The sequence below is a fragment of the Mycteria americana genome, chromosome 17, assembly GCF_035582795.1.
Source record: "Mycteria americana isolate JAX WOST 10 ecotype Jacksonville Zoo and Gardens chromosome 17, USCA_MyAme_1.0, whole genome shotgun sequence".
NCBI classification, from domain to species: domain Eukaryota; kingdom Metazoa; phylum Chordata; class Aves; order Ciconiiformes; family Ciconiidae; genus Mycteria; species Mycteria americana.
Window position 1 is genome coordinate 8897787 of NC_134381.1, and position 25416 is coordinate 8923202.

General features: G+C 43.3%; 2 protein-coding genes across 9 annotated transcripts in view; one reads left to right on the plus strand and one right to left on the minus strand.

Annotated features, from left to right (window-relative positions):
* NTNG2 (netrin G2) overlaps positions 1–3146 on the plus strand; it is a 52986-nt gene extending 49840 nt beyond the window's left edge. For all 3 annotated transcript variants that reach the window (XM_075519850.1, XM_075519848.1, XM_075519849.1), the window contains 3 exons: positions 854–1021; positions 1471–1605; positions 1972–3146. In XM_075519850.1, coding sequence (XP_075375965.1) covers positions 854–1021; positions 1471–1605; positions 1972–2195 — 527 coding nt within the window. In that variant the 3' untranslated portion in view covers positions 2196–3146. The remainder of the gene's footprint in view (positions 1–853; positions 1022–1470; positions 1606–1971) is intronic.
* A 7817-nt stretch (positions 3147–10963) lies between these two features.
* Positions 10964–25416, minus strand: part of SETX (senataxin) — a 30676-nt gene continuing 16223 nt past the window's right edge. For 5 of the 6 annotated variants that reach the window (XM_075520023.1, XM_075520026.1, XM_075520024.1 and 2 more), the window contains 15 exons: positions 25047–25223; positions 24131–24360; positions 23429–23596; positions 22709–22865; positions 21751–21852; positions 21144–21259; positions 20375–20446; positions 19345–19494; positions 18692–18799; positions 17595–17782; positions 17130–17222; positions 16336–16500; positions 15747–15845; positions 13235–13322; positions 10964–12198 (listed from right to left, as the gene is read on the minus strand). In XM_075520023.1, the coding sequence (XP_075376138.1) occupies positions 11419–12198; positions 13235–13322; positions 15747–15845; positions 16336–16500; positions 17130–17222; positions 17595–17782; positions 18692–18799; positions 19345–19494; positions 20375–20446; positions 21144–21259; positions 21751–21852; positions 22709–22865; positions 23429–23596; positions 24131–24360; positions 25047–25223 (2693 nt within the window). In that variant the 3' untranslated portion in view covers positions 10964–11418. The remainder of the gene's footprint in view (positions 12199–13234; positions 13323–15746; positions 15846–16335; positions 16501–17129; positions 17223–17594; positions 17783–18691; positions 18800–19344; positions 19495–20374; positions 20447–21143; positions 21260–21750; positions 21853–22708; positions 22866–23428; positions 23597–24130; positions 24361–25046; positions 25224–25416) is intronic. The other variant, XM_075520027.1, reaches the window with a different exon arrangement.

Here is a 25416-nt window from a genome sequence, read left to right on the forward strand (position 1 = left end):
CGTCCCTTCGCTGTGCCAGGCAGCCCTGGTTCAAACCCTCACGCACTTGCCCACCATCTTTTGAAGGACCCCACGCCAGCCAGGCTTCCTTGCGTACATTCATTTTAAGCCTTTAACCTGAGAGTCACCGTACTTCACAACCAGCGTTGATTTGGGAGGCACAACAGCAAGGGGGATGCTGAGAAGTGACGCTGAGGGGAAGAAGCCAGAGAGGCAGCGAGGTTTTACCTGGGCACGCAGCAGCTTCAGCTCCACTTCAGCCTTGTCCAGGGCTTTCCCATCACTGGAGGCAGCGAGCGCTGCTGCACCCTCTGCCAGCCCCATCCCATGGGCCAGTCCCCTCCTTGCCACAGCAAGGCAGAGCGCAGCCTTCGTCAGAGCCTTCGCTGGGGCTCTGCACCCCAGCACAGCTCCCCTGCAGGTCCTACAGCCCCACCAGAGCCAAACCCAGGTACCAAGCTGAGCTCTGCTCATTAACAAGGCAGCTCTTTAATAACACCTGACTCCCATCATTATGCGTGTCCTTAAAGAGATCGTGTCCTTAAAGAGATTGTGTCCTGCGACAGCCAGGGGCTGGCTCCTGCCTGTCCTCACCCCAAGGGGACAGAGCCCCCTGGCCCTGCTCTGCTCTCTGACTTCCAGCCCCATCCCCCCACGGCAGCGAAGAACGGCAGCCGCTGTGTCCCCTCAGCCTGCCCAGCCCAGCCCAGCCCACCCCAGCCCTGCGTCGGCAGTGGCCATGGCGTTTCACCCGAGCAGGAGCCTCCTCCAAAGCCTCGTGGCTCCTCTCCTCCGCCCAGCGTGAGGGAGGATGCTCCGGCCCAGCTCCCCAGCTCTCTCCTCCTCTCCGCAGACTGCGAGTGCTACGGCCACTCCAACCGCTGCAGCTACATCGACTTCCTGAACGTGGTGACCTGCGTGAGCTGCAAGCACAACACGAGGGGCCAGCACTGCCAGCACTGCCGCCTGGGCTTCTACCGCAACAGCTCGGCGGAGCTGGACGATGAGAATGTATGCATAGGTGAGCGCTCCCGCGGCCTCGGGCTGAGGCACTGGGACGCGGCATGGCTCGTGAGGGACCTCGCTCTATGGGGTGGGCTTCAGTTCAGCCCCTCTCTGGAGGGTGGTGTGTCCACCTGCATGTTCCCCAAGGACAACAGTCGTTACGGTCTCTGCAGCCCGCCAAGGCTTCTCTTCCCTGAAAACGAAGCCCAGATATCTTTCCAACTTGATTCAGATGCACTGCTCTACCAGGAGCTGCTCAGCTCCAAAGGGGGGTGGTCTTTGCACCCGTGGCTGTTTGCACTGTTGGAGCCTCTCATGAAACCGTGCCCTCCCAGTCCCTCGGTCTCTAAGAGCCCGCCCGTAGCATGCAGCCAGCCTTTCCAAGGCCCCAACACCTCCCTCAGGGCATTAGCGGGCACAAAGTCCCCAGGCAGGACAGGCGCTAACAGCCCTGTCTTTGGCCAGAATGTAACTGCAACCAGATCGGCTCCATGCACGACCGCTGCAACGAGACCGGCTACTGTGAATGCAAAGAAGGTGCCACGGGGCCCAAGTGCGATGACTGCCTGCCCAACTACTACTGGAGACAGGGCTGCTTCCGTAAGTACCCCGGCAGCATCACGTTTCCCTGAGCCAGAGGGACAGAGGGAGGTGCAAGATGGGCCCAAACAAGAGGGGGATCTTCAGCACCACCTGCTCGGGTGCCCTGTGATGCTCGGAGCGTAGGGTGAGCAGACTCCAGCCGTTCCTCCCACATCCAAAATGAGTTGTTAGCTTTGCCCCTGGAGTTTGCAGCCCCCACTGTGTTCCTCTGGCCTTGGGGCTGCTCTAGCGCTACGAGGGTTGGGTAATTTAACCCCTAGGAGCTAGAGAAGAAAGCCAAAAGCTTCTAGTTTCTGCTGCAGTCAAGGGGTTTAACATACCCCAGATTAATACCCAAGTCCTTCCCTCCCTCCCACCTCACAGCCAACGTCTGCGACGACGAGCTCCTGCTCTGCCAGAATGGCGGCACCTGCTACCAGAACCAGCGCTGCGTCTGCCCCGTGGGCTTCAAGGGGGTCCTGTGCCAGCAATCCAGGTGCGAAGCCGACAAAAAGGACTGCGATGGTGCCCCCGGCGTGCGTGGCAGCCTCAGCACCTTCCTCCTCGGGGTGCTCGCCCTCCAGCTGCGCGGCTGGGTGGACCTCTGAAGCCACAGAGGAGGGAGCCCAGCCCAGGCACGTCACCCGAGGGACCTGGGGAGACTAAGGTAATGGGTGGCTCTCCCCACCGTCTCCTCCGCCTTCCTTCACGCTAGGACTTGCACAACGTCTTCTGGTCCACTTTCCAAGCAGAGAGGTATGCAGAATATCAGGGGCTGACTCCTGCCCACGAACCCATCCCGGCAGCAGCCGGGGTGGCCGCAGCGCAGAGCCGGCTGCCGAGCAGCGGCACGGGGACTGCACCAGCCTGTGCCGGGACCGCGGTCCCGCAGCCCGGTGGGGACACGGGGCCCGTCCTTCCCTCCGCGCAGTGACTCTCCTTCCCTGCTCCGCACAGGGCGACCTGGGGCCGGGGCCACTGGGGCCCTGGTGAAATAGTGCCGCGATCCAAGGGATATTTTTTTTATTATTACTTTATTTACTTTGGTATAGGCTGGGGTGTTCTTTTTATTTTCCTCTCCTTAGTGTCCTGTTTTGAAAGAGCCTGTCATGACAACGCCAGAGCCCCGTAACACAACAGGCAGGGAAAGGGGAGGGAGGGAAGGGGGGACTCTGGTCCATCCTTGTTGCATAGTCCCATGTCCCACCATCGGCCTGGCCTGGCCACGCACATACTGTTGCCTACAACTCTAGTTGCTGCATTGATTTTGTATTTTCATTGCTGGGTTTTGTTTTCTTGCACTTACGGAGAACGCAGGGGCCATTAGGCACATGGTACGTGAGGAGTGCAGTGTCTTATCCACACATGTCCGTATAGTGTACGGTTCAAATACTTTTTTTGGTAGAGAGTTATTTTTGTTTGGATTAAATGTTATAAAAGAACCACAACTTAAAGGGACATTTTGCCATGAGCATTTGATTCTGGTGTATCCTCCTCCAGTAAAGCAACTATCAATTGCTGCTCGATCACCACGTTTTCCTTTTTGTGTGCACAGTTAATTACAGGTAAAGACTTATTTTTTGATTCATAATGTCCTCTTGTGTTTTCTGAGTCACTACCAAGGTGCACCACATGGTGAGGGAGAGGGGAGGGAGAGAGAGGCTGCCTCATCCCTGAGAGCTGTTAATTATTTCTCCTAATTACTTTGCTGAACCTAGGTTAGACTACTAACTGTAGACAATGAACAAAGCCCGAGTGATGTATTAAGCACTGGTCTTGTGTGCAAAGGCCATTTCCAAATGAGCCTGCGGCAGGAGAAGGCTGGGTAGCCCAGGGATGCCTCTCCAGGGGGACCTCGGCTGTCCAGCCCCATTGCAGCCCCCCCCGTGCTGCTGCCACGATACACCTTTGCAGAAAAAGCTGTTTATTTTGAATACCTTTAAGCAGCCAGAGCCTGGGGCTTCAGTATAGAGCTCAAAGGTACTAGGTCAACTCGTTTAAGGCTTATAAACATGCCGCTATCAGAGGAAGCGTTTGCAGTCAAGCACATAAACAAAGGCAGGAGAAACCAGAGACAAGAAATGATGTCGCTCAGTCACAACAACGGGAACGGCATGAACACAACAGCTTTAGTTTTGTCACGTCCAAAGATTTGCCAAGCAAGGAGCTGATTGAGTGGAGGATTAGAAGACAGGAGAGACCCGGCCACCTCCAGCACCTTCAGTTCTGGGCTAGATCTCTTGACAAGGGAGCAGCCCTGCCCTCGGTCACCGCCCCAGCTCTACCCTGCCCGTTTTGGCATCTACCCTGGCATTTCCAGGTCTGGTGTCCTTGCCAGAGTGCTACTCCAAGAGCTTCTCCAGCAACGTCTGTTCTGTTTCGATGCTCGGTCTCCGTAGTCCTGTCCCTACAGCCCATCCTGCTCAGCTGGGGCCTGTGCTGGGAGCAGCCCGAGTTTCAGAAGCGCAAGAGCCCGCAGTGTCTTCCAGCCTAACGCTGCAGATACTGTGTACACAGCCAGTGCCCCCGAAATGCAGCCACCTCCACGGAGAGGGAGGCAATGAACCGGTACTTGGAAAAAGGAGAAGAAAACAGGAGCGAAGGTGCAGAACAGATATTGTCACATCAAAGAGCAACACAAATCTGGTGCACATTTTGAGTAGCATTTAAGATCACAGAGGCAGGTCACAGGATTTAGTTAATCCACCATAAAATAAATGAGGGTTAAACTCACCCTGCTGAGATTAGATCTTTGAGGGAGTGGGCTGGCACAAGCGTTACCTCCCTTTCTTTAATGCAGTGGGTTGCTGTCTGTTGGTACTGACACTTGCTCTTTCTTTGTACTTTCTGACTGCAATAGATTTAAAATCCTCATAGGTTACCGTTCGTACAAGTAATAGCATAAAAAAGACTGTAACAAGACCAAGATCTCTAATGGCACTTCTGGAAGGTGAAGCAACATTCTCCTTTCCCTGCACTAGTGTTTTTCTCTAGAATATTAGATTAAGCAACAGAAAATTTACTACTTCATAATGCCATATCCCAGACAAAGTCTGCACCCAGCAGACTCCCTGCAAACGCACACTTTCATTGCGATACAAGCAGGAACATGCCAAGCAGCAGCACCGAATTCCCGTAGAAAATATTTTCAGAAGGACACAACAAAGCTCAGAACAGCCCAGGAATGAAGACTGCTGAAAGTGATAGACCACTGCCCTAGACCTTTTTAGGTTTGAGGGATTTTCTCTTGGTTGATTGGGTGTTGGTTGGTTTGGGGGTTTTGTTTGTCTGTTTTTAAGATAAAACATCACTGGCTTCCTAACTCAGCTCCAAAGCTGGTACCACCTCCCTATGAACCCCAAATACCAGTAATGTTCAGTCCTGGACCTTCTTTAAGCAAAGCCCAATGAATAGTTCTGTAACTTCAACCAGAAGCAGAAAGTTGTGGTGCTAACCCTCCTGCAGCTATGCCAAAGGACACCCAAAAATTGTTGGGGAACAAAACACAAGGCTGCCCTCCACACTACAGATACCATCCTTAGGCTCTTCCTAGTCGTGCAGAAGCAAAGCCCGCTGTGAAATAGTAACTGCAAAGGACAAACGTGACATGCTTTATCTCGCAGAAGAAATCAAACGGCCTTTAGGCTGAGAGCGAGAGCAGAGCCAAAAGGGGAGTCTCAGACCTCCCTCCTGTGGCTCTGCCTGCGGACGGGGCAGTACAGCTCATCGTCAGGCTCAGACCCAAAGCTAGCCCTGCGTGCTGGAGATCAGGATGGCACTTTACCTGTCCAACGGTGCTGGAGATCAGGATGGCACTTTACCTGTCCAACGGTGCTGGAGAACTTGCAATCACGTAACACAAACCACTGCAAGATAGAAAACAACTTAAACTTGGTATTTAAGAAAATAATTTAAAACTCCTGAAAGCTTCAGCGCTGAAGATCCATTAACTGCAGACATCTGCTAGCACACAGGTGTCTACACAAAGAGAACAGACCATTATTGAAATAATACAGAGAGAAACCATCACAGCAAGTACCCACAGATCCGAAAGTTCATCTTCTTTAAGATAGAAACATTTGTACACCAGTTAATGCTTCCAAATGGGAGAAGTTGTCCAATGAGCTTGATACTTCACTTGTGGAAAGGTTAACCAAAAGGTACTTCTCTTTCCGAGAAAAGCCACTTGCGCTCTTTCAAGAGGTTTTCATGTGTATCCCATCGCCGGTATGTAGCCGGCATTTGATTCATTTGAAGAAGTTTTTAAATTACACTTCTGTCTGCAAAAAAGTGACCCCTTCAAACAGTACAAGTAGAGCTTTTGATTTGTCTTGTTTACCTCCAATTCTACTCTGATTTTAACTATTTAGAGTAGTGATAAATCTAAATAACCAAAAGCCTCAAAGCAACAAAAATCTGCCCGATGCAGCAGACCGCTTCAGCCAGGCTGAGTCCACAGCCCCAGCCGCAGAGAAGTCAACAGCAGTCTGGCTTTATGCGTATTTGCTCACTCGCCAGATAAAATGTTAAGCCTACAGTCCCTGGGAGCTGGAGACAGAAGGGGGGCGGGGGGGGACACGGAATTCCATTGGCACTTACCAGGTATGTTATTTGGTTTTATAAAGATGAGGAAGCAGACACCTCATCTACAAGAGTGATTCGTAAGGAGCCTTGCGGAGGCTGGAGCAGTGAGAGAACCAACACTTCAGTGGTAATAACATTAACGATCTCACCAATTCTGTTCTGTAAGTGGCTTTCATGAAAAGTCCCAAATGTAAATAAAACAAAGTATAAAGGAGGAGCTGAGCATTCTTGCTCAGAAATAAGAGCAGAGCTGGGTTTTGAAGAGCTTTGTATCACCATCTTCTCAGCCCTTCTGACAGGAGTTGGAGTTTGGCCACTATCATGCAGAAAACGGCTAAAAATCACACGCTGATTTGAGATGCAAAGACGAGCTTCAGACCGTCCTAAAGGCTCCTTTATCACTTCGATTCTCTAGGTGTCGTAACAAGTTTCACTACAGGGTAAAATGTGTGAGGAAAGCCTACAACCACCGATTTTTACCACGTAACTACCTTCTCTCCCGGCCAGGAACAATACTGGGCTCCAAAAGCTCCATCCCAACCCCGCTCTGTGCTATTTCAGGGATTAAAATAAAAAGCGGGGAAACCGATGGGATTTCTTTGTAGCAAAGGGAGTTCTTGGTTGATACAACAGTGAAATCGGTGACAAAACTGGACAGCCACACCAGCGTAGCCTGTCAGGTTTTCACAATACCAAATGCAATGTGTGCTCAAACCACCTTCGTTTTCATTTCTATCACTGTTGGCCAGGGAGTTGGTGGCAAATTAGTCGAGGCCTTAGCAGACAGGTACATACGGCTGGAAGGTCTCATGTGTCAGCAATATTCGATGTACGAGGCTGCTTCGCTTACATTTATTTGCACTGAAGAATAAGGCATTGGGCTCCTTTCCAAGCATCTTAAAAAGACAAGAAAGGAGACCTTATATACGACTTGGGAACAGAGCCGTTGTGGCAGGAGACTGTATTATATCATTAACATTATAAATTCCATTTACAATACAGCAGTCATTTCATCCATCATTTATCCATGCAGACTAGAGAGAACATCTTGCATTTTTAGGACGGTGGTTCTGCTTATCCTTGGTAGTGCTACAGTGGCTGGGCTGTGAACAAAAGCCCAGCCCCAGCTGTTGGCTGCTCCGGTCTCTCCCTTCTATATGCAAAAGTAAACCCCAGCACCTCACCACACTTCAGCAACTGCAAAAAACCCCAAGTCGCAACTCTGAAATCACTGGGGTTCCCTGTGATTTTTTTGAATCTCAGCTGGGACCGGGAACGCTGTTTACCCTCAATCAATACGTTTGGTCACTGCAAGTTCTTTCGTGGTCTGGAAGCACGCGCTGCTCAGGGCTTCCCTAGCATCAGCGCAGCAGGGGTGGGGGCTGCTTCCGTTTTATGGACGAGCACGAGGAAGAGGCCAAGTGCCTTGCTCTTGACAACTCAGCCTCCCACCTCCTGTGCCTCCGCCCATTAGACCCAGATGCTAATTAGTTACTGCACTCGGCTTACCTAGGAGCCAGTACTGTAAAAACTCATTGCCCCACCAGTACTCCCAGCACGGGAAGCGCGAGCACAGCCAAGGGACTGGGAGGAGAGGCTGAAGTATTCATCACCCCGCTCAGCGGCGTGGCACAGCTCTCGTGGCTGCCATGCACAACCCGGAGGCACCGCCAGCTCTCGGCATTCCTCAGGCCCACCCGCTGCCACCACCACCACCCTGCGGCGTGACAGCCCTCCCGACCACGCTTCCCCGAGGGGGTTAACGCTCCCGCAAACGGCTGCTTTTCCTCTGGCGGGTCAGCAGACAGCCGTAGGTACAACTGGTAAAGGCACCGTTAGTAAGCCAGCACTCCGTAGCATAGTGCATGTACAATGAAACATAGACAAGAAAACCGTATTAGACGAGTACCCGTCTGGATATCATCATTATACATATGACTCTGGTTTGTTCTCACATCACCATAATTTGGAGTAATGACATGGAAAACTATTACAGTAAACCTTAAAGGAAAAAGGAATAACCAGAATTATACTCCATCTTTACTGGGAAACCTATTTCGTGTACAAAGAATTAATAAAAAAACCCCAAACTTTGAACAAAATATAGTCCAACACTTAGAAGAGATTTTCCCTTCTTAATGATATCAAAGTCTAACAGCACCACAGAGAGAACTGGTTTTGCAACTGAGATTTAAGCTGCCAAGCTTGGAAGAAGCATGGAAGCCTGTGTATAAAAACGTGAATGCTGCTTCTTCCAAAGTTTTTTGGCACAAACTCCAATTAAACTGTTTTACATTAAGTTGTGTTGAATACGTTCTTTACTGATTTTTCTGACTTTAACACTCAGCAGAAGAGAACGATCACTGAACAACCTCCTCTGACAGTCACTGTCATTAGAATGAATAAAGCAAACCTACACTCAGCTTACCAGCACTGACTGTCCGTCACTACTCAGTGTTTTATAACACAATGGAACCAGCAGAGAAGTTATGAAAATTGCACTGCTTGTTCCCCAATACAGATTTTATTTGAATCAGTGAGAAGTGTGCTTTGGATTGGAGTTTGCTTGTTTTTCCATGTTATGGGTATAAAAGGGTGGGGGGGAGGAGATGGACACAAGTTAAAACTACAAACCTACTCTGAGCGATATGTGAAGAGGGAAAAGTGTTTAAAGTGCAACAACCCAAACATTTTTTATTCAAGAATACACCATTAACGATACAGACTGATATGGCAGCAGTACGCTACCACTGAAAGATCAACAACTTAAGTCAGATAAATCTAGTATTAAATAAGCAAAAAAGTCTGAGCCACTGACCACGCCTCAAAGCTGATTTATAGAAAAATACAGGCATTATAGAGTACATGACCTACGTGCTATGTATGTAATACAAGAAAAATGAAATGTTAAAACAAAATTCCTCCCACGTGATAAGCATAGCTCTCAGAAGAACACATTTCAAAATGCAGATTGTTTAAGGAGAAAGACAACTAGAAGAAAAGTTTCAGAGAAATATTCTTTTGACAAAATTGTATTTAATGGCCAGAAAAGCATTTCCTCATTCACACTGTTGCCAGCTTCACTTTATTTACATCAAGACAGACTAAATGGCTTCCACAGCTATAGGATCCTACAGCCATTTGCAGAATAGCAGCCTTTTTAATGTGCTACGGTTAGCAGGCAGGTCAGCACAGCCCTGCCAAGAGGAGCCAAGAGGTTTAAATGATGACAGTATTTTTTAAAATGCCTATTAACGTAAAGGGAGATAACACAGAGGGCATGGATTATGTGACATGGGAGTGACCAAAATGTACAGTTTGTGACAGTCAGATTCATTCAAGCAGCCTTCCTTCTCACACAAGGTACACAACATCAAGGAAGAGTTCACAGCAGTTTTATAAGTGCATATACTGCTGACAAGACACGGTCAGGGTTCACTGAAGCGATTAAGATTGCAACAGAACGAATAACTAGAGCTAAACAATCCACATATTCTGATTTCACTTCACAGGCATCTCAAAGATTCTCCCTATTACCTTAAAGTGCTCTGTACTACGCAGCACAGTGAGCTGGGCAGTCACAGACCTAAAAAGCCTCCCAACACACCTACAACGCAGTTGGTACCAGTAAAGCACGTTTGTTCTGGCCTTGGATGCATTAAGGATGTAAGTTTTACATCAGCAATTACAGTTTGAACCATTACCTGATGTTTTGTACGGTAAGGCACCTGTATTTCACTGAACTGGATCACACGTACCTCTTTGGCAGCGGGTTAAAAGGACAAAGCTAACACTAATCATTGCAATGAATGTGGCGGGACAGACACGTACCTAAAGATTATGGCTAAATTCTGGCCAGAGAAGTCTGGCAGCTCAATTGCTTAGGGAAAGCCACTGCCCTTATATCGGTTGAGCATAAGTCAGTTAGCAAGGGACAGCAGGATACTGCCTGCTTCATAGCAGGCTGTATTTTAACACAGACGCATGGAGATAGCCCACTCCCATGCACCCAACTTGTATTAACATAGCAAGGTGCTGCATCCTCAGGCAGAAGCGTGCTGGACTATCTCCACACAAAATGCTGTGCACATGAAATGTTGCTCTTCACCTCCTGGAGACAGACACGTACTCCAGAAAAAGAAAGTGGTACTTCACAGTGACCCAAAGGCATTCTTAGTAGAAATAATTCCACTTTTATTGTGAAATGTTATGATGAGAGGAAGGTTTCTTAAAAATAGTTCATTTTTTCCCCCCACCCCAATTTACTGGTTATATATTCTTCATCAACACAGTGGAAAGAATCCAGTAATAACACCTAGAATGAACTGCTTGCCCTTTTTATCTCTGTAGATCTCCAAAAGCTCTATAACAAAGAAACTCAAGTGTCATTACCAGTAAGTGTTAACCAGATCTTTGACCGACATTCCACAGTGCTGTTGATTTATTTGTCACATGGACTCACAGGGACCAAACAGACCTTGTAGGCTTTAATCTGCAGTTTGTGTTGCCAGTGCAACAAGAAAAGGATTCCAACTGATGAAGCAGCAGCAAGAGCAAAACTCAAGGCACATTTGCATAAATGAAAGCTCTTCAGTTCCTATAAAAACAGGTAATAAAATATACAAATTAAGTAGAATTCTCTCAATTCAACCAATGTACATCTGCCTTCAGTCTTTCCTGAGGCATGAGGAAGAATCACTGCTACCACATTTTCAACATTCACTCTTTGCTATCAAATAAATTAGACTTACTAGTGCAAAGGGAAAGAGAAGTCTGGCTGTTTTTTTTATTGGGGGGGGGGTGTTGTTTTTTGGGGGTTTTTTTTTTGTTTTGGTTGGGGTTTTTTTGCTTTGCTCTGGTTCTTCATAGAAAATTACATCACTAAGAAATTAGCATTTGTACAAGGAAACAAGAAGCTATATATTTGCCAAATTAAATCTTAAAATAATTTTGTATACTGTACAAATATACATTACATGTCAAACATTTACAACTCTAACTTCCTAGATGACAAAATTCACTGCTCTTCCAAGCAATGCAGCTACCCAACTTTTCTTTTCAAAAGCTCAAAGCTATCAACTGTCAGTTGTCGTCTTCACCGTTAGGGACAGGATGGGAAAAAGATGAATCTACTGATAGTATTGGTATCAATATAAGGGAGTTCCATGTGTACTAAATAATTTAAAATACAGTCCTTGCTAGACAGAAATCTGGAAATAGATTTTCAGTAATGAGCCAATACTAAAGTCAGCGAGAGGTCTTTCTTCGCTTGGCATTGCTTGATTCTGTGTTCTCTGGTGTTTCCTCTGATGTTCTCCTCATTAAAACACGATACTCTTCGTTCCGCTTACTGCTGCTACTTTGACCTCCTTCACTGCAGGCTTTTGAACTGCTTTTCGACACAGAAGCTCTCCAGTAACCCTCGTGCCAAGCTGTATAAGGCGACGTGGAAGGCACGTCGCGTTGTCTCATTGTTTCCTGGGGCTTCTTACAAGTTTCTGTTCTGTAAATCTGATCCCTGGCAGCTGAAGACACATGGAGGCCTTGCTGTGACGTTGATCCTGGATTGCTCTGGGCTGACCGACTGCTATCTTTTGAGGCCTGCTGCTTCCCTTTTGTTTCAGTTCTACTAGCCATACTTGCCAGCCTTGGATCGCGCGGTTTCTCTCGATCAGGAAGCGCTGCTGCCTCCATGGGTGCGGAGGCACTGCCTCTCCTGAAGTCTGCAGGCTGAGGCCCCTGTGGCTGCTGGGGCCCTCTGCTTCCTTGTGGCACTGCACGGCCAGCACCAGCAGCGAGTTCCCGTGGGCTGCTGGCCTCCCCTGGATTTGCAAGCTCACCACTCCTGCTACTGGAAGAAGCAGCCTGCAGAGGAGATGCCTTTATCCCTGGTATGGTTGGGGGCTGTATTGTTGGCTTGAGCTTCAAAATCTTAACAGCATCTTTCCTGTAGCTTTTTTCTGATGTCTTGATAATGGCACCTCTTTTCTGAGCATCCTGAATCAACTCATTCCAGTCTTTATTTTCCTTTAAAAAAAGAAAAAAAACACACAGCCCCCAAAAAAGAAAACAGTTATCAGAAAGAAATCAACCCAAATGGACAGAGGTGTCAGAGGATGCACAACCTCTTTAATCAAGGTACCTGACACAACTGTCATGGAAACCACTGTTATGTTCCTTCTGGAACAGAAGAATCTTACGTTTCACTTGCAAAACAGCAATAGGCACTCTGGCTGCTGTAACACAGGGAAGGTACTTTCAACCATCAGTGAGCTACTACTTACAATGACAGTTTCTGTATTTATGAAGGCCAGAAGAGTTCTCTCATACAGAGAGAAACAGGAGCATGGCTTTAATGCCCTCTAGTGGTGCAGCTAACATTCCCTACCCTTGGAAAAAGAATAAAAATCAAGTACTGTAAGACATTAAGTCTATTCAAGAGCACTCCCTACACATTCAGTGGGCCTTTATAGTTCCCCAAATACATAGTTCTGTTTCAGAAACACCTCCTTCAAAGAGCACAAGCAAAGAGTATCCTCAGAAACCACATGACTACACAAAGTAGTGTCAAAAACAATAATATGAAGATCAGGGGAATGTTTTGAGGTGGTTTGGTTTTGTTTTTTTTAAATAATTTTCCTTGCTCAAGTATCCAGTGACAATTGCAATAGCTGGAGAAACAGTAAGCATCAAGCAGGAAAGTATCACTGCCATCATCCTACCTTACCAGTAGAGAGAAGATTTTTCACAACCCCCACACTTGAATTGTAAAGGACTGTGTTACAATTTAGTTACTAAAAATACTGTGAGAGTAATTTCTAACTTTCCCCTTCTTGGAAGCAAGGAAAACAGTTTTGTTTTTTTAAAGCCTGTATGACAGTTACAGCCCAAGCTTTCAAAAAGAACCCCTTCAGAGGCCTGGATTGTACTAATTTAACAATACACTAGAAAAGCGTCCCCTTTCACAGACTGCAGCAGCCTGAGGATGGTTTTGACTTCCCCAACCCTGATGTGATCTAAAAGGGTGGACCACAGAAGAACATTTGATTAACACTGTACCTACCATGAGTGTTTTCAGTCTTCCGAGGATGAAGAGGCTGAATCTGGCTCGGGTAATTGTAACATTCAGACGCTGAAGACTTGCCAGAAACCTACGTGACAAGACAGAACTAAGTTCCTAAACTACTTCTTCCACGAGGTTTAAGTGTTATGAGAAAATGAGATAATATTCAATTTCGGTGAAACAAAGGTAACAGAAGCAGTTACAAAGAAGGCGGCAGTTCATGACCCATTCCCAGATCCCACTGCAGCAGCCCTGCCTTACATGAAGAGCTTTGAATGAATTGTGTTTTCTTTCTTTTACCACTCTGACTCCTTGCAGGGAATTCCAGTTCTTTCCAGGTCTTGCCGTTGATGTTTCGTTTCTTAGAGCAAATCCCCTCTTAATGCCAACCACTGCTTCCTTAAATGTTCCTCAAAGTACAGAAGACATCAACCTCACTTCACCTATCAAGACTTTAAGCTTCTTTTTGACTTGAACTGAAATAGATTAATAATAGTTGGCATGATTAATGGGAAAATTTTCTACTGAAATACTGAACTCTGGACATGAATATTTTATTTTCAAGGTGACCTGCACTGGACGCACATGAAGGAAGACTTTTGCTTCGTCATGCTTCAAGAGAAGTATATTCTTGCAGAAGAAAATTTTCATAGTGAAAACATCAGACTGTCTAGTCTGGTTTTGTGGGATCACAAACCAAGGTTCTGAAACCTAAACAGACAAATGCTTAGTGTATTCTTAAAGGTTGATTTCTGATTTCTGTTCCAAACTCCAAAAAAGGTTTGTGAAACTAGTATCAACTATTTTTTCTCTAATGCAAAAGGTCCCAAAATGCACAGCTTATTCTATACTAACAAAGTTTGCAATACAAAGTCAGGTCTTTGTACAACTTCCTCTGAACAGGTCCAACACCAATGCCTGGTATTGTGGTCATGGCACCGAGACCTGCTCTTCAGCAAATACACAACCCCCACAGTAAAGACTGCAAAAGCCCCAGAGCCATCCCAGAAAATTTGGGCAGTGCAGGAAAAGAGATAAGACAGGCATGAAGCAGACCAGGGGAGTGGATCCAGCAGCACAGATACCCTAGTTCTCTAGGTCTTGGGGGAGGGGGGGGGAAGGGATCTTGAAGGACTACTAAATATTCCTAACAGCTTTTAAAACTGAAAGACAAGAAGATTATTTTCTCAGGAAAGGAGAAAAAAAAATCTGTTGTTATTTCTTGGAGCATTTTCTCCTTCCTTTGCAAATTACTTTCAGAGTAAATTTAATGCTGGACTAGCAACCTTGGAGACCAAAATACTTTGCTTAGCTACAAGATCATAGGTAAGGGTGATGCAAACTTTCGCATCACACCTTGCCAATGACACCTGACCCTGCAACAGAGATGTCCAAGTCATCAGTATGTGCAGCTTCTAAGGCATTGCACTGCCAAAGCTTTAATATATAAACCTTCAGCACAGTAAGCTGGAAAGTTTTCTTCCAAAAGAACAGATAGAGGTTAAGTCCCATGTCAGCCAAAAGAACTGGCAGGTTCTAGCTGCCTTCAGTTTCCAAACTCAATCAACTAGATTAAGAAATCTCCAAAAAGCATCATTGTTGTTTACCATACGATTTGGATTCTTTCTCTTCCCAAAGTAGCGTGGATCAGCACAATTAAAAGCCTTTCATCCAGCAATTGGAAAATTAGTATCAGAGAAACAGAAGTAGCTTAGTGAAGCCTGGTATGTGGAAACAAAGGTTTTTGTTTACGCGAACAGACTTCCCATAGTTTAACTTGAAAGCCAATGAACTATAAGGCAGCATATTTCCACCACCATTTTTTAAACAAAAATGATCAGTAAGTTAAAGAAACAAATCAACAACTGCTATAGCAGCCTGGGGGTAAACAGCACACCCAGTATCTAGTTCCTACTGTTTCAGATAGGAAAAACCCATATAAAATTATCAAATCTCCTATCTCGACTCAAGACTTCCTGCAAATCTCCTCCTAACCCAAAAGACAAGCACATTCATCTACAAATCAAAGATCCAGCTCATCTGCACCACACTCCTGACGACATATGTAACTCATTACCAATTCCTTTACAGACAGAACGCTATATTAATAGCATAGTGACAGCCACAGAAAATGGATTTCCTTTTAAGAGAGCAGCATTCAGAAAGTTGCAATATATATCAAAAGCTACAAGAAAAACAACTGCTGCAATACTAATGCAAAGAGCCAAGTTCCCAAGACCAATCCTGCCAAACAGAAACAGCTGACAGGCTAAGGCAGCCATGCAAATTCATCAGCATGCAATGCAGAACACAATACTTAGCATTTCCATGTCCCTTTTGTTCAGAGATCTCAAGCCTGTAACATTAATTCATGCAGTAAGATACCCTTTAATTTGCTGGCTGTAGTGACTTGTTCTCTAACAACTTTCATACTGGTCATATTAAAAATATAATGACTACATCTGGAGTGTCATTGGAAATGGGATTTGCAAATCACTGAAGAGAAACATACCCAATTGACCCTTTAGTGCTGTTTGCCCGGACACACGTCACTATGATGCAGTCTTTCTCTCGTCCCTGGAATGCATCCACTGTGTCCACTTCTCCCGGGCTGTTGACAAAATAATTAGCAAGCCATTAAGTTATATTAGTTTAATTTTCAAGCAACACACTGATGCAAATGGCCTAAACTCTTATCCTTAATGATCAGCTGTCAAAATAACCCAGGGTGATTTCTGCTTCAGTGTACAAAAAGATTCAGTCTATGAACCTAAAGCTAAGTTTGCTTTTCTGAGGCCAGCATCATTGTTGAAAAGCTGTTCAGGTCCATGTAGCTTGGAATTTTAGGTCTTCTTTTAAATCAGCTTTATTCAGAACAGCAATATAATCAAAGCATGTATACAAGTAATAACTAAGAAACAGTACAAAGAGGCCATGCCTGTTTTAAGCAGAAGGCTTGCATGTCCCCTTTAAAAGCATGACTAAGTACAGATTTTAGTAGTACAGAAAGAAGTTTGAGTTTTTGCCATTATTTTAAGAGGATAAACAAAGGACTAAAATGCAAGAGCCAAATCCCATTTGAAAACTCATGGGTTTTTTACCTGTTATTCTTAAACGCTCTGTCCAGTTGTTCTTGAATTTTCTTCTTCTGTGCACTGTATGGGGTAATTATTCCAATGCGACGAAGACCCAGATCCTTCCTTTTTTCTTTAATTGTTCTAATTAATTCCATCACCAGCTTCACCTCCTGAGGATTACTAAAAGAGCTGAACAAGGAAGAATAGAAATATTACAGAAGTAAGTTTGATAACTCTTTCAAATTCAACACTTCAGCCCAATTTGTAGGGGGATTGCCAGTCAAAGCCCCCGTCTTGAACTTTTGCAGCCCCCTTCACGTAGAGGCTCAAAGAACTTTGCAAGCAGGCCCTGACGAGGGGCTAGCAACAATAAGAAGTGTTAGCAGTGAAAGGCTGCACTTCACATTCCCTTAAAACTACATAGCTTTGCCTTCCTTATGGAACAGGCAAAAGGGAGGACTGAGCCTGCCACCTTCTGGCATTACTTCAGCATGCAGCTGTGAAAGGAAAGTCACTGATAAAAAAAATAAATCGGGAATCAGAAACTGTTACTAGAGTTAGCAGAGATCGTAGGCATTCACTGACATCTAGCAGATAGTCAACCCAGGATTAAAACTAGTTTCAGAGTTAAAAAAAACCAAACCACAAAACACTTAACACCTGCTTTTTTGTAAAATTAAAGCAAATAAAATTGAAAACACAGTTCTGGCTACTTAATGCATATTGGGAACAATAGAGGAGAGAAGACAACTCTTCTGCAGGTAATTAATTCTCAGCAAATCTAAAACTTGGCAGAGTAGACAGAATGCAGGACTTACTCATTGTCTCGCTCCTCACGACCATCTCCTACATCAAAAATAAGGTAGGGCTGGAATGGCCACTCTGAAGAACATCTGTTCTCTTCTGTTGCTCTGTAAATAACATTTTTATCACCAGGTAACCATATAGAAATCCTAAGAACTGATACTTCATTTACTTACACAATGGTTATCAAATACCAGAACTTTCAGCTTTTTTTGCCAGAGTCCTTAATTTTCACTGGTACCTGCCTATACTGCGGCCTGAAAATGAACTCTGAGCAGTCAGTATGCTCAATTTTAAGTGATCTAGTTAACTTATCTATCACAGTCAGCACTAGCAAGAGATGGAATGCAAGTTTTCTCCCATTAAGCATCTTCCTCTCCCCACAACCTGAAGAATTTTTAGACTCAAAAGAATATCCTGATATGAAAAAGCTTCTTGAAATACCACCTGCTCAGAAAGGAGAACAGAGCGCTACTCACTTGTCAGTCTTTAGAGTCCTGCCATAAACGTAATTGGATGGGAAGAGGCAGATGTCAGGGTGCATCCTGTACTGCACAGTCAGCTGCACAACTGGCAAGCTTCGTAAAATGTTCTTCTGCACTTGCTCCTCCAGGTGTCTGTGCAGGCGTGCCATCAAGGACTGATCGTAGCCATATTCCTGAGCTTTCTGCCAGAGGGAAAACATGAGATTGACTTCTGGAGAATGAGGTCCCAAATTAATGACAGGAATTTGCTTTCTGGACAGGAATTTGCTTTTTGGTATTTTCTTTTAAACTTCTAAATCACCGACAAAATGACAACTGCTTGCACTTCAATTTTCTATTTGTTTCTATTTCTATTGTTCTTTACTTATTATTTCAGTAAAGATCACCTGCACAGATCTGAATTTTTGGCAATGTAGTCTTCAGCAAGACAACTTTCCTTTGTGAGTCACGACATAGTAAAATATTAAAAACATCAACAATAACAAAAAGATCTTCCAGGTGGGATCTCGTTAAACAAGCACACGGCCTCCAGACAATTTACCCTTCTAGAGGAGCCACTCTGTTTTTCCTCCTTTCTTTATCAGATGTTTAAAACAGCCCTCCTTACTGTTGGATACAAGAAAGTGCTCCTATACGTTCACCCTTAGAACACATCTATAGGGTGAGGAAGTCCCCAGACAAACAGGCAGTCTTCATCCTCCATTCCTTAAGGAACGTGACACTGACTGAAGCTCACATGATGCAGTAACAGAGCCTGCCGCAACACAACGTCCATCACAAACTAAGCGCTGGGTTGCGCTGAAGTTTGTGTTGCCATAGCTGTTCTTAATGGCACAAGAAATCAGTTTCAAGCTACACCAGGAAAGTCTGCAGAGGTTGCACTCACACATCTGCGTTAGCTTTATTCACACATTTGAAGGCAGTATTGATATGGTCTCCACATAACAGACTAAACGTGGCAGGGCAAAAGTTATTAACTGATACACATTATGATCTGACATCGAAGCGCCTTTTCTCCTTTTCAACATATTTTCTATAGACACTGTTCTTATACTATATAGCATGAAAAAAAATACAGTTTGAACACTTACTACTGATTTTACAGTAGGAGGGAGCTGTCTGGGATCTCCAACAAGGACAAGTTTATTACAGCGATGGATCAGTGGAATCAGTGTTTCGACCTCACAGGCCTGCCCTGCCTTTTGTATATGCAAACAGGACAAAAAGGAGAAGTTGTAAGCAAAGGAGTAGAGGGAAATATGTTAAATTTCGAAGTATATTAAATTTCCTGTAACAGAGCCAGAATAACTCAGAAATGCTTTTTAAGGCTTCTTAAAACAGAAAAGAGAGAGAGAGAATTTTTCCCTAATAAAAAACTCCAAACAGATTTTTCTTTTATTATTAAATATGCAGAACTCTCTCCAAACAGATACAAAGATAACCCAACCATCTGGAAACCTCTATAGCAAGAACCACACTTTAGCCATGATTTTTAAGTAAAAGCCGTCTGCCATTAAAGCCCATTTTTCTGCCACAAGGCAGAAAAAGAAACAATTAAAAGTTACTGTTTCTTCTTATGGCTCTACATGGCAGGACAGGCTGGTTATCAGTTAAAAGGTGGGGATGGGGCAGTCAACCCACAATATGTTACACCAGCAGCCAAACAATCACAAGTAGCTTAAGCAGAGAACAAGGCAGACCTTTAGAGGTGGCACATGCTGTAGTTCTAAATACCTTTACTGACCTCATCCACAATGACACAGCTGAAAGGATCAAGTCCTTGCCGCCAAAAAACAGAATCCAGCAGACCACCTCCGCTTGTGCTCAGTGTGCAGCAGATGATGTCGGACTCCAAGATGATATCTGCCTGTACCTTCTGAGAGTGCCCCCGAACCTTCAAGTACAACAGGACACCATGTCGCCTCTTTTAGTTTTCTTGAACCACCTCAGAGCAATTTCTAACCACCTGGACAATTCTAACTGCCAAACAGACCATGCCTAACACATCAACCCAACAAAACTACCTCCATTATTACAAATGAAAGTCACAAGTTGGCTTAACTGAAATGTTACTCTCACTTTAAATTACACCACCTTTGAGGTGGCAAACTGGAAAGAAGTTTTCCTTTATCTGTACAGCTATGCAATCTGGACACAGTAACTGTGAGCAAAGTTTAGTTTGCCATCATATTTGTGACTCCAAGCCTCCACGACCATTAGGAGTCAGCATGTATTTGTTAAAAGATGAACCTTTACTCATCTCATGGTTTGTGCTACTCAGCCTTAATTACTGGTTTTGCTATCAGTGCCTATTTCCACTTTCAAACCTATCTCTTTCCACATACAAAAAAAATTCTTCCAGCTGTTGCTTTACTTAGAAACATTTAAAGGTATCTCAGTCCGAGTAGGACTGTAAGGGGCATGAAAGTGGTGATGAAGATACATCCTAGAACATGAGGACATACATGTTTCTATTACCTTCTTTGCTAAATATACTTTTCATTTAAAATTAACTGTAAGAGGGGATATTCCCATCAGGTTTTTTGGCTGATTTGGAGGGGGTTTTTTGCAATATGCAGCCAGAGTACACCTGGCTTTCACACCATGCTGTCCATAACTTACTCAGCTTATGATTTTTATCTATTTACCTACTACTTTATAAATACTCCCACAGCCACATCAAAACCAAATCTCCACCACAATTAAAGGATACCAAGTATATAAATAGATTAGCTGAGGTTTATTAAAGAGCTGCCCTAAAGATAAATTCCTACCTCCTTTAGCTGAGAAGCAAGCTGCTGTCTCTCCTTGGAAAGTCTGCCAATTTCATCATCTAACATTTGACTCTAGATGGCGGGCAGGAGGGGAAGAGAAACCACATAAATATCAGGAATAAATAACACACATCCCATATACCTTTTTTCCTCCCACACCCTAATTCATTTCCTAGACATTTAGATTTGTTCAGACTGTCTTTTAGTATAAAATACGTCTGAAAAAGCTGATCAGTTTCTTCGAAAATGGTCGACATTTAGATTTTCCATACACAACACTAGACTTTAAATTTCTGTGCAACTGGGAAAGCGGTTTACCATCAGAAATCTGTGATTTGAGCACAAATGCCAAATTTTTAGACAAAAAATGGAAAACTGCAAGTGCAACACACATCCCAAACTCTCAGACTGCAAGGTATCTTACTACTTCCAGTTAAACAGAGCTTTCAAGTACCCAAGTTAAATCACTAAGTTTTATAAATATGGTTACGCTGGTGATAGAAGCAAGTGAAGACTACTGAACACGAGAGCAAGAAGTGGCATGACTGACCTGCTGAAAATAACAGTATAAATAGACAAAGAAAATTCCTGATGTAAAGTTCCTCATTCCCTTTCATGGTGCTAACACACACTTCCATTAGTTGAAAAAGCAGGTGAAAACACAGTTACTGCTCAGAGATGGCATTAAAAGAAAGAGTTCTTTACTCTTTGGATTCAGTTATGAATACAAAAAAAAACCACAACAGGATTAAAAATACTATTATCTTACTACCTCCCTCTTCTCACATCTGTGCATGGCACGCTGACGAGACAGCATGTCCAGCTGTCGATCCAGAGCTTCTTTTTTCTTCTGAATATCCAGGTCACAGTCAGCTGGCTTTCGTTCTATAATAAAACAAAGGAAAACACACGAGGAATAGAAAAACTATGTTACAATAACACTTGCTCTCAGTCATGCATCTAAACTTATCAAGGACAAATGGACAAACTCATTTTTTGTTGCATTTTCCCTTCTTCTATTGAGGTCTTATCTTGTAAAACGAAGATAATGAGACTTGGTGCCAACTGTAGCTCTCAAATGCTGCATAGCCGCATTGTTTAAAAATGATGGCTTTAACATGCGCATTTATTAAAATTTCTTTAAAAAAAACAAACAAGAAGTCATCTTGCTTATTTCTTTGGTTTTGCTTAGATTTGAGGCCATATGTAAGCTGACACTTTCCCACTAAGACTGAGAAAAACAGTGCTTATGAAGTACTGTTGCAGAAAAATCTTCTCCCAGATCTTCCTTCTTAAAGGACACATAGTCCCAAGTGTAAAACATCATCAAGCTCTTAAGGATGATGGAAGAAAAGTCTAATTTGCATGTTACTTACTCATTCTATGTTCAACTTGCTTATCCAAGCTAAATCCCCGGACTTCACTGTTGATTGCCTTTTCAGCACCAAGTCGCACCAATTTGATATCACCACAATTTCCTGTTTACAAAATCAGAGTCAAAATACTTTTAGATTGCTCCAATCATCTCTGCGCTTTGGTATGAAAGAAAAAAAAATTTAAACATCATGGATATCAAACAAGGCTTTTCAGGGGTTTGCAACAATTTACTTGTACTTCTCTAAATACAGCTACAAAAAAATTCAGTAATTCTAAACTCTAAAAAAATAAAAAAAAAAAAGATGTTGCCTATGTTTTAGTGGTGGCTAACAGTTAAGAATATCGATTTGAATTAACAGAACTACCTCTTATTCCCAGGCTTATTTATCTAAAAGTTGCAGAATTGCTAAATTAGAAAATTACCGACTATCATCAGTAACACAGCTAGTAAGTCAATTCCAAATTAACATTTGGTTACAACGCAGATTTTTCTTCCCCACCACAGACTAGATGCCTTGTTCAGAATTCATCTACTTTCTATTAGTCACAAAACAGGAGGAGAAAGAGATGTGAGGGGTTCTGACATGCCAAAATTTTCATCGGTCTGTTTAGCATGATCAGCAAAGTCGAATTTTATTCAAAATCAAGGTAACAGTCTTGTGTTCAAATCTTTAAGGGGTACTTAAAAACCAGTGAACTGAAACTAACACTATGAGGAAAGGGTCAATGTCTATATAAAGAGAACGTGCAATTCATTTAAAAAAAAAAAAAACATGATACACCTTTTAGAAAAGCACATTAAAATTAATAACAGTATGAGGATGTACCAGTCATGTTCTGCAAGAGAAAAAAGCTGCTTAGAGTAGTATATAATTACTATATGTAATCCACTGTTCTAGTTTGTCCTTCAGGTTTTGTCTATTTAACATATAAACAGAATTTGAAAATAAACCATACCCAAAGGCTCCTGTCTGTTTTGGCATTTTTCCTTAAATGCAACGATGATCTTTTTCATGAGTTCATCAACAGCAGCATTTGATGGCGCACAAACCAGAAAACGGTTTGGCTTGATCCTGGAATTTGTTTTTTGAGTTGCTTTCTCATTCCTAGTGTTCTGTAGATTAATTAACAATAAACCAAAACAGGCTCTTTAGATTGTTTTCACTTGTGATTTAAAAGCCAGACTGTATGCTCATCTTAATCAGCATGCAGAGTATGGGGACTATTGCACTTGAATATCTCGTAAGGTATGTCTTACATGGAGTAACAACAAGTCAAATGTATTAATACTATTTGCATAAATTCCCTTCAACAATGATGTACTTGATGAATCTACTGGATGCTAATATGAAAACCATTAAATGGGACAGGCCAACATTAACATTCTTTAATACATCAGAATGTTAAGGGGTTTTTTATGTAACAAGTGTTTATACTACCGATTGTGCATGTTTTCTTGATTTTACTTTAAGTTCTGTAAAATAAGTGTTTTCCAAGATGCCCAAAAGGTATTATTTCCACCTTTACACACTATACAGTACAGATTTAATTAAGTCAGCTTAATAAATTACACCCCAGTTAATTACCAATATAACACTTCCATTTAGTTTAAGCTATCATTGGCTTCCATTAGGAAACCAAACACCAGAACATGACGATCACATCACGTTCACTTACTTCTCTCAAAACACGAGACAGAAGTCCAACAATAGTTTTTGATTTCCCTGTTCCAGGTGGTCCGTGGATGAGGCAGATCTTGGGAAGCCCTGGATGTTGTTTTACCATGGCATAAGCTGTCTCAATAGCTCTCTTTTGACCTTCATTGTATTCGTTCATATCTGATGCCTGAAGGAACAGACAGGGGAAAAAATAATGAATTACTTAATGTTGATCAAACCTTCCATGTTCAGTTTAGATATTTTCAGAATGTCCCCCACCCCTCTAGCTATGACTTAAAAAACTTGAAGGGCATGGAAGCTTTTGATTCTAGGTCTGCTCTAGATGCATGCCCAATCCTGACTCGAAAGCTGTTATGAAGGTTTCGTTTACTCTACACACCTTTATTTTGCATTACCTTTTCCATACTACACCTTATTTCCTGAACAGACACCTCTCCAGTAAGGAAAAAAAACTGAAAGCTGCTTGAAGTGCACTACTAGTATCTATGTCAATACAGCAGAAACACCTGAGCAAATTCACCCCTCTCTATCCACCCAATCAACCACCTCTGAAAAGCACAGTGCCTCAGTGCTTTTGAAACTTGTCTGTTTGCACTTAGTCGTCTCAAAAAACAGCATGGAAAACCAGTTTTGCAAAACTCATGAGATCCAAATGTCCACTTTGTATTCCCCAACTATCACTTCTAGCTGCAGGACTTACAGCACTTTCTGAAGCTATGGGCAAATCTCTGGGACAGAAGTCATTGTAACTTGGATTTATGATGGGTTTAGCCAGGGGACTCCTGCTCAATAGTAGTAAACCTTTGAATGTTCGGTGTGTGGTCACCAGGGAGCCAACCACCACGCACTTCACTTGCTTATTTATGAAGAATGACAAATTGCCTCGAGTTTGCACAGAAAGATGACAGACTGTATGCTGTTCCTTTTGTCCTATTGGGGGGAGAGGGGAGAGGAAAAAAAAAAACAAAACACCAAACACAAAACACACAAGTTGTTAAGTCAAAGAATATCCAAATTGTTAACTGAAAGACATTCAAACAGGTCACTCAAAGAATTCACCAGAACCAGGTGCTGCCTCCTATTAGGGAGCCAACAACTAATTCTTGCAAAAAACCCAAACACACACCACGCCACCCGCCACCCCCACCCCCCCCAAAAGACAAAAAAAACAGTGCTCTGTAAAACAACTCAGATCACTGTTTTAATCAGGCAGAATTAATCTTGGTATTTGGTAATCCTGGTAATTCACAACTTCAGTTCCAGAAGATAGTGAAAACTTTACTCAGTGAGACCACTGAAGTTCATGGCACTTCATATCTCACAGCAATGCCCTCCTAAAGGCGTAGGCAGAGCACTTACTCATCATTAGTTTCTGTTCTTACACAAAGCATTAACATCTGTATTGAAGGAATACCCTAGAAAAATGCATGGAAAGTAGGCCTGCAGCTTCAGTTCCTGGCTTTTTACAAAGCTTCTAGCACAGAATAGACATGTGGAAAAACAACCCCATTTCCTCTGAGGTAAGTGGTATATTACTACTATCAACAGCCAGCTATGAAGAAGCATTTTACAGTACCAAGAAGAATCCCATTTTTATTTCAGCCCCTTTTACTTACTAGTTAAATAGCCAGACGCACGAGAAAATCGTGTCACAAGACCAACGTGATTCACTGTATGGTTCTCCATCTCACTTTCTTCCCTAAAGGTGTCTTTTTTCTTTTGGACCACCAAAAAGATTAAGTCATCCTCCTTTGGATGAAGCTGCCTTGCCAAATCACTTTCTCGAAAATGAGCTACCCAAAATACATTTTAAAATTAGAACATTAAAATGAAAATGGTTACAATTACTTTCTGACTATAGAAGTACTACCATTAACATATTGCATGTACTTCAGTAATACCCATCTGTTAACTTTTAAAGCTACTAAAAGCTATAGCAAAAGACTAGGAAGAGTTTTAACTCCATCCTGCATTCTTAAGACTGAA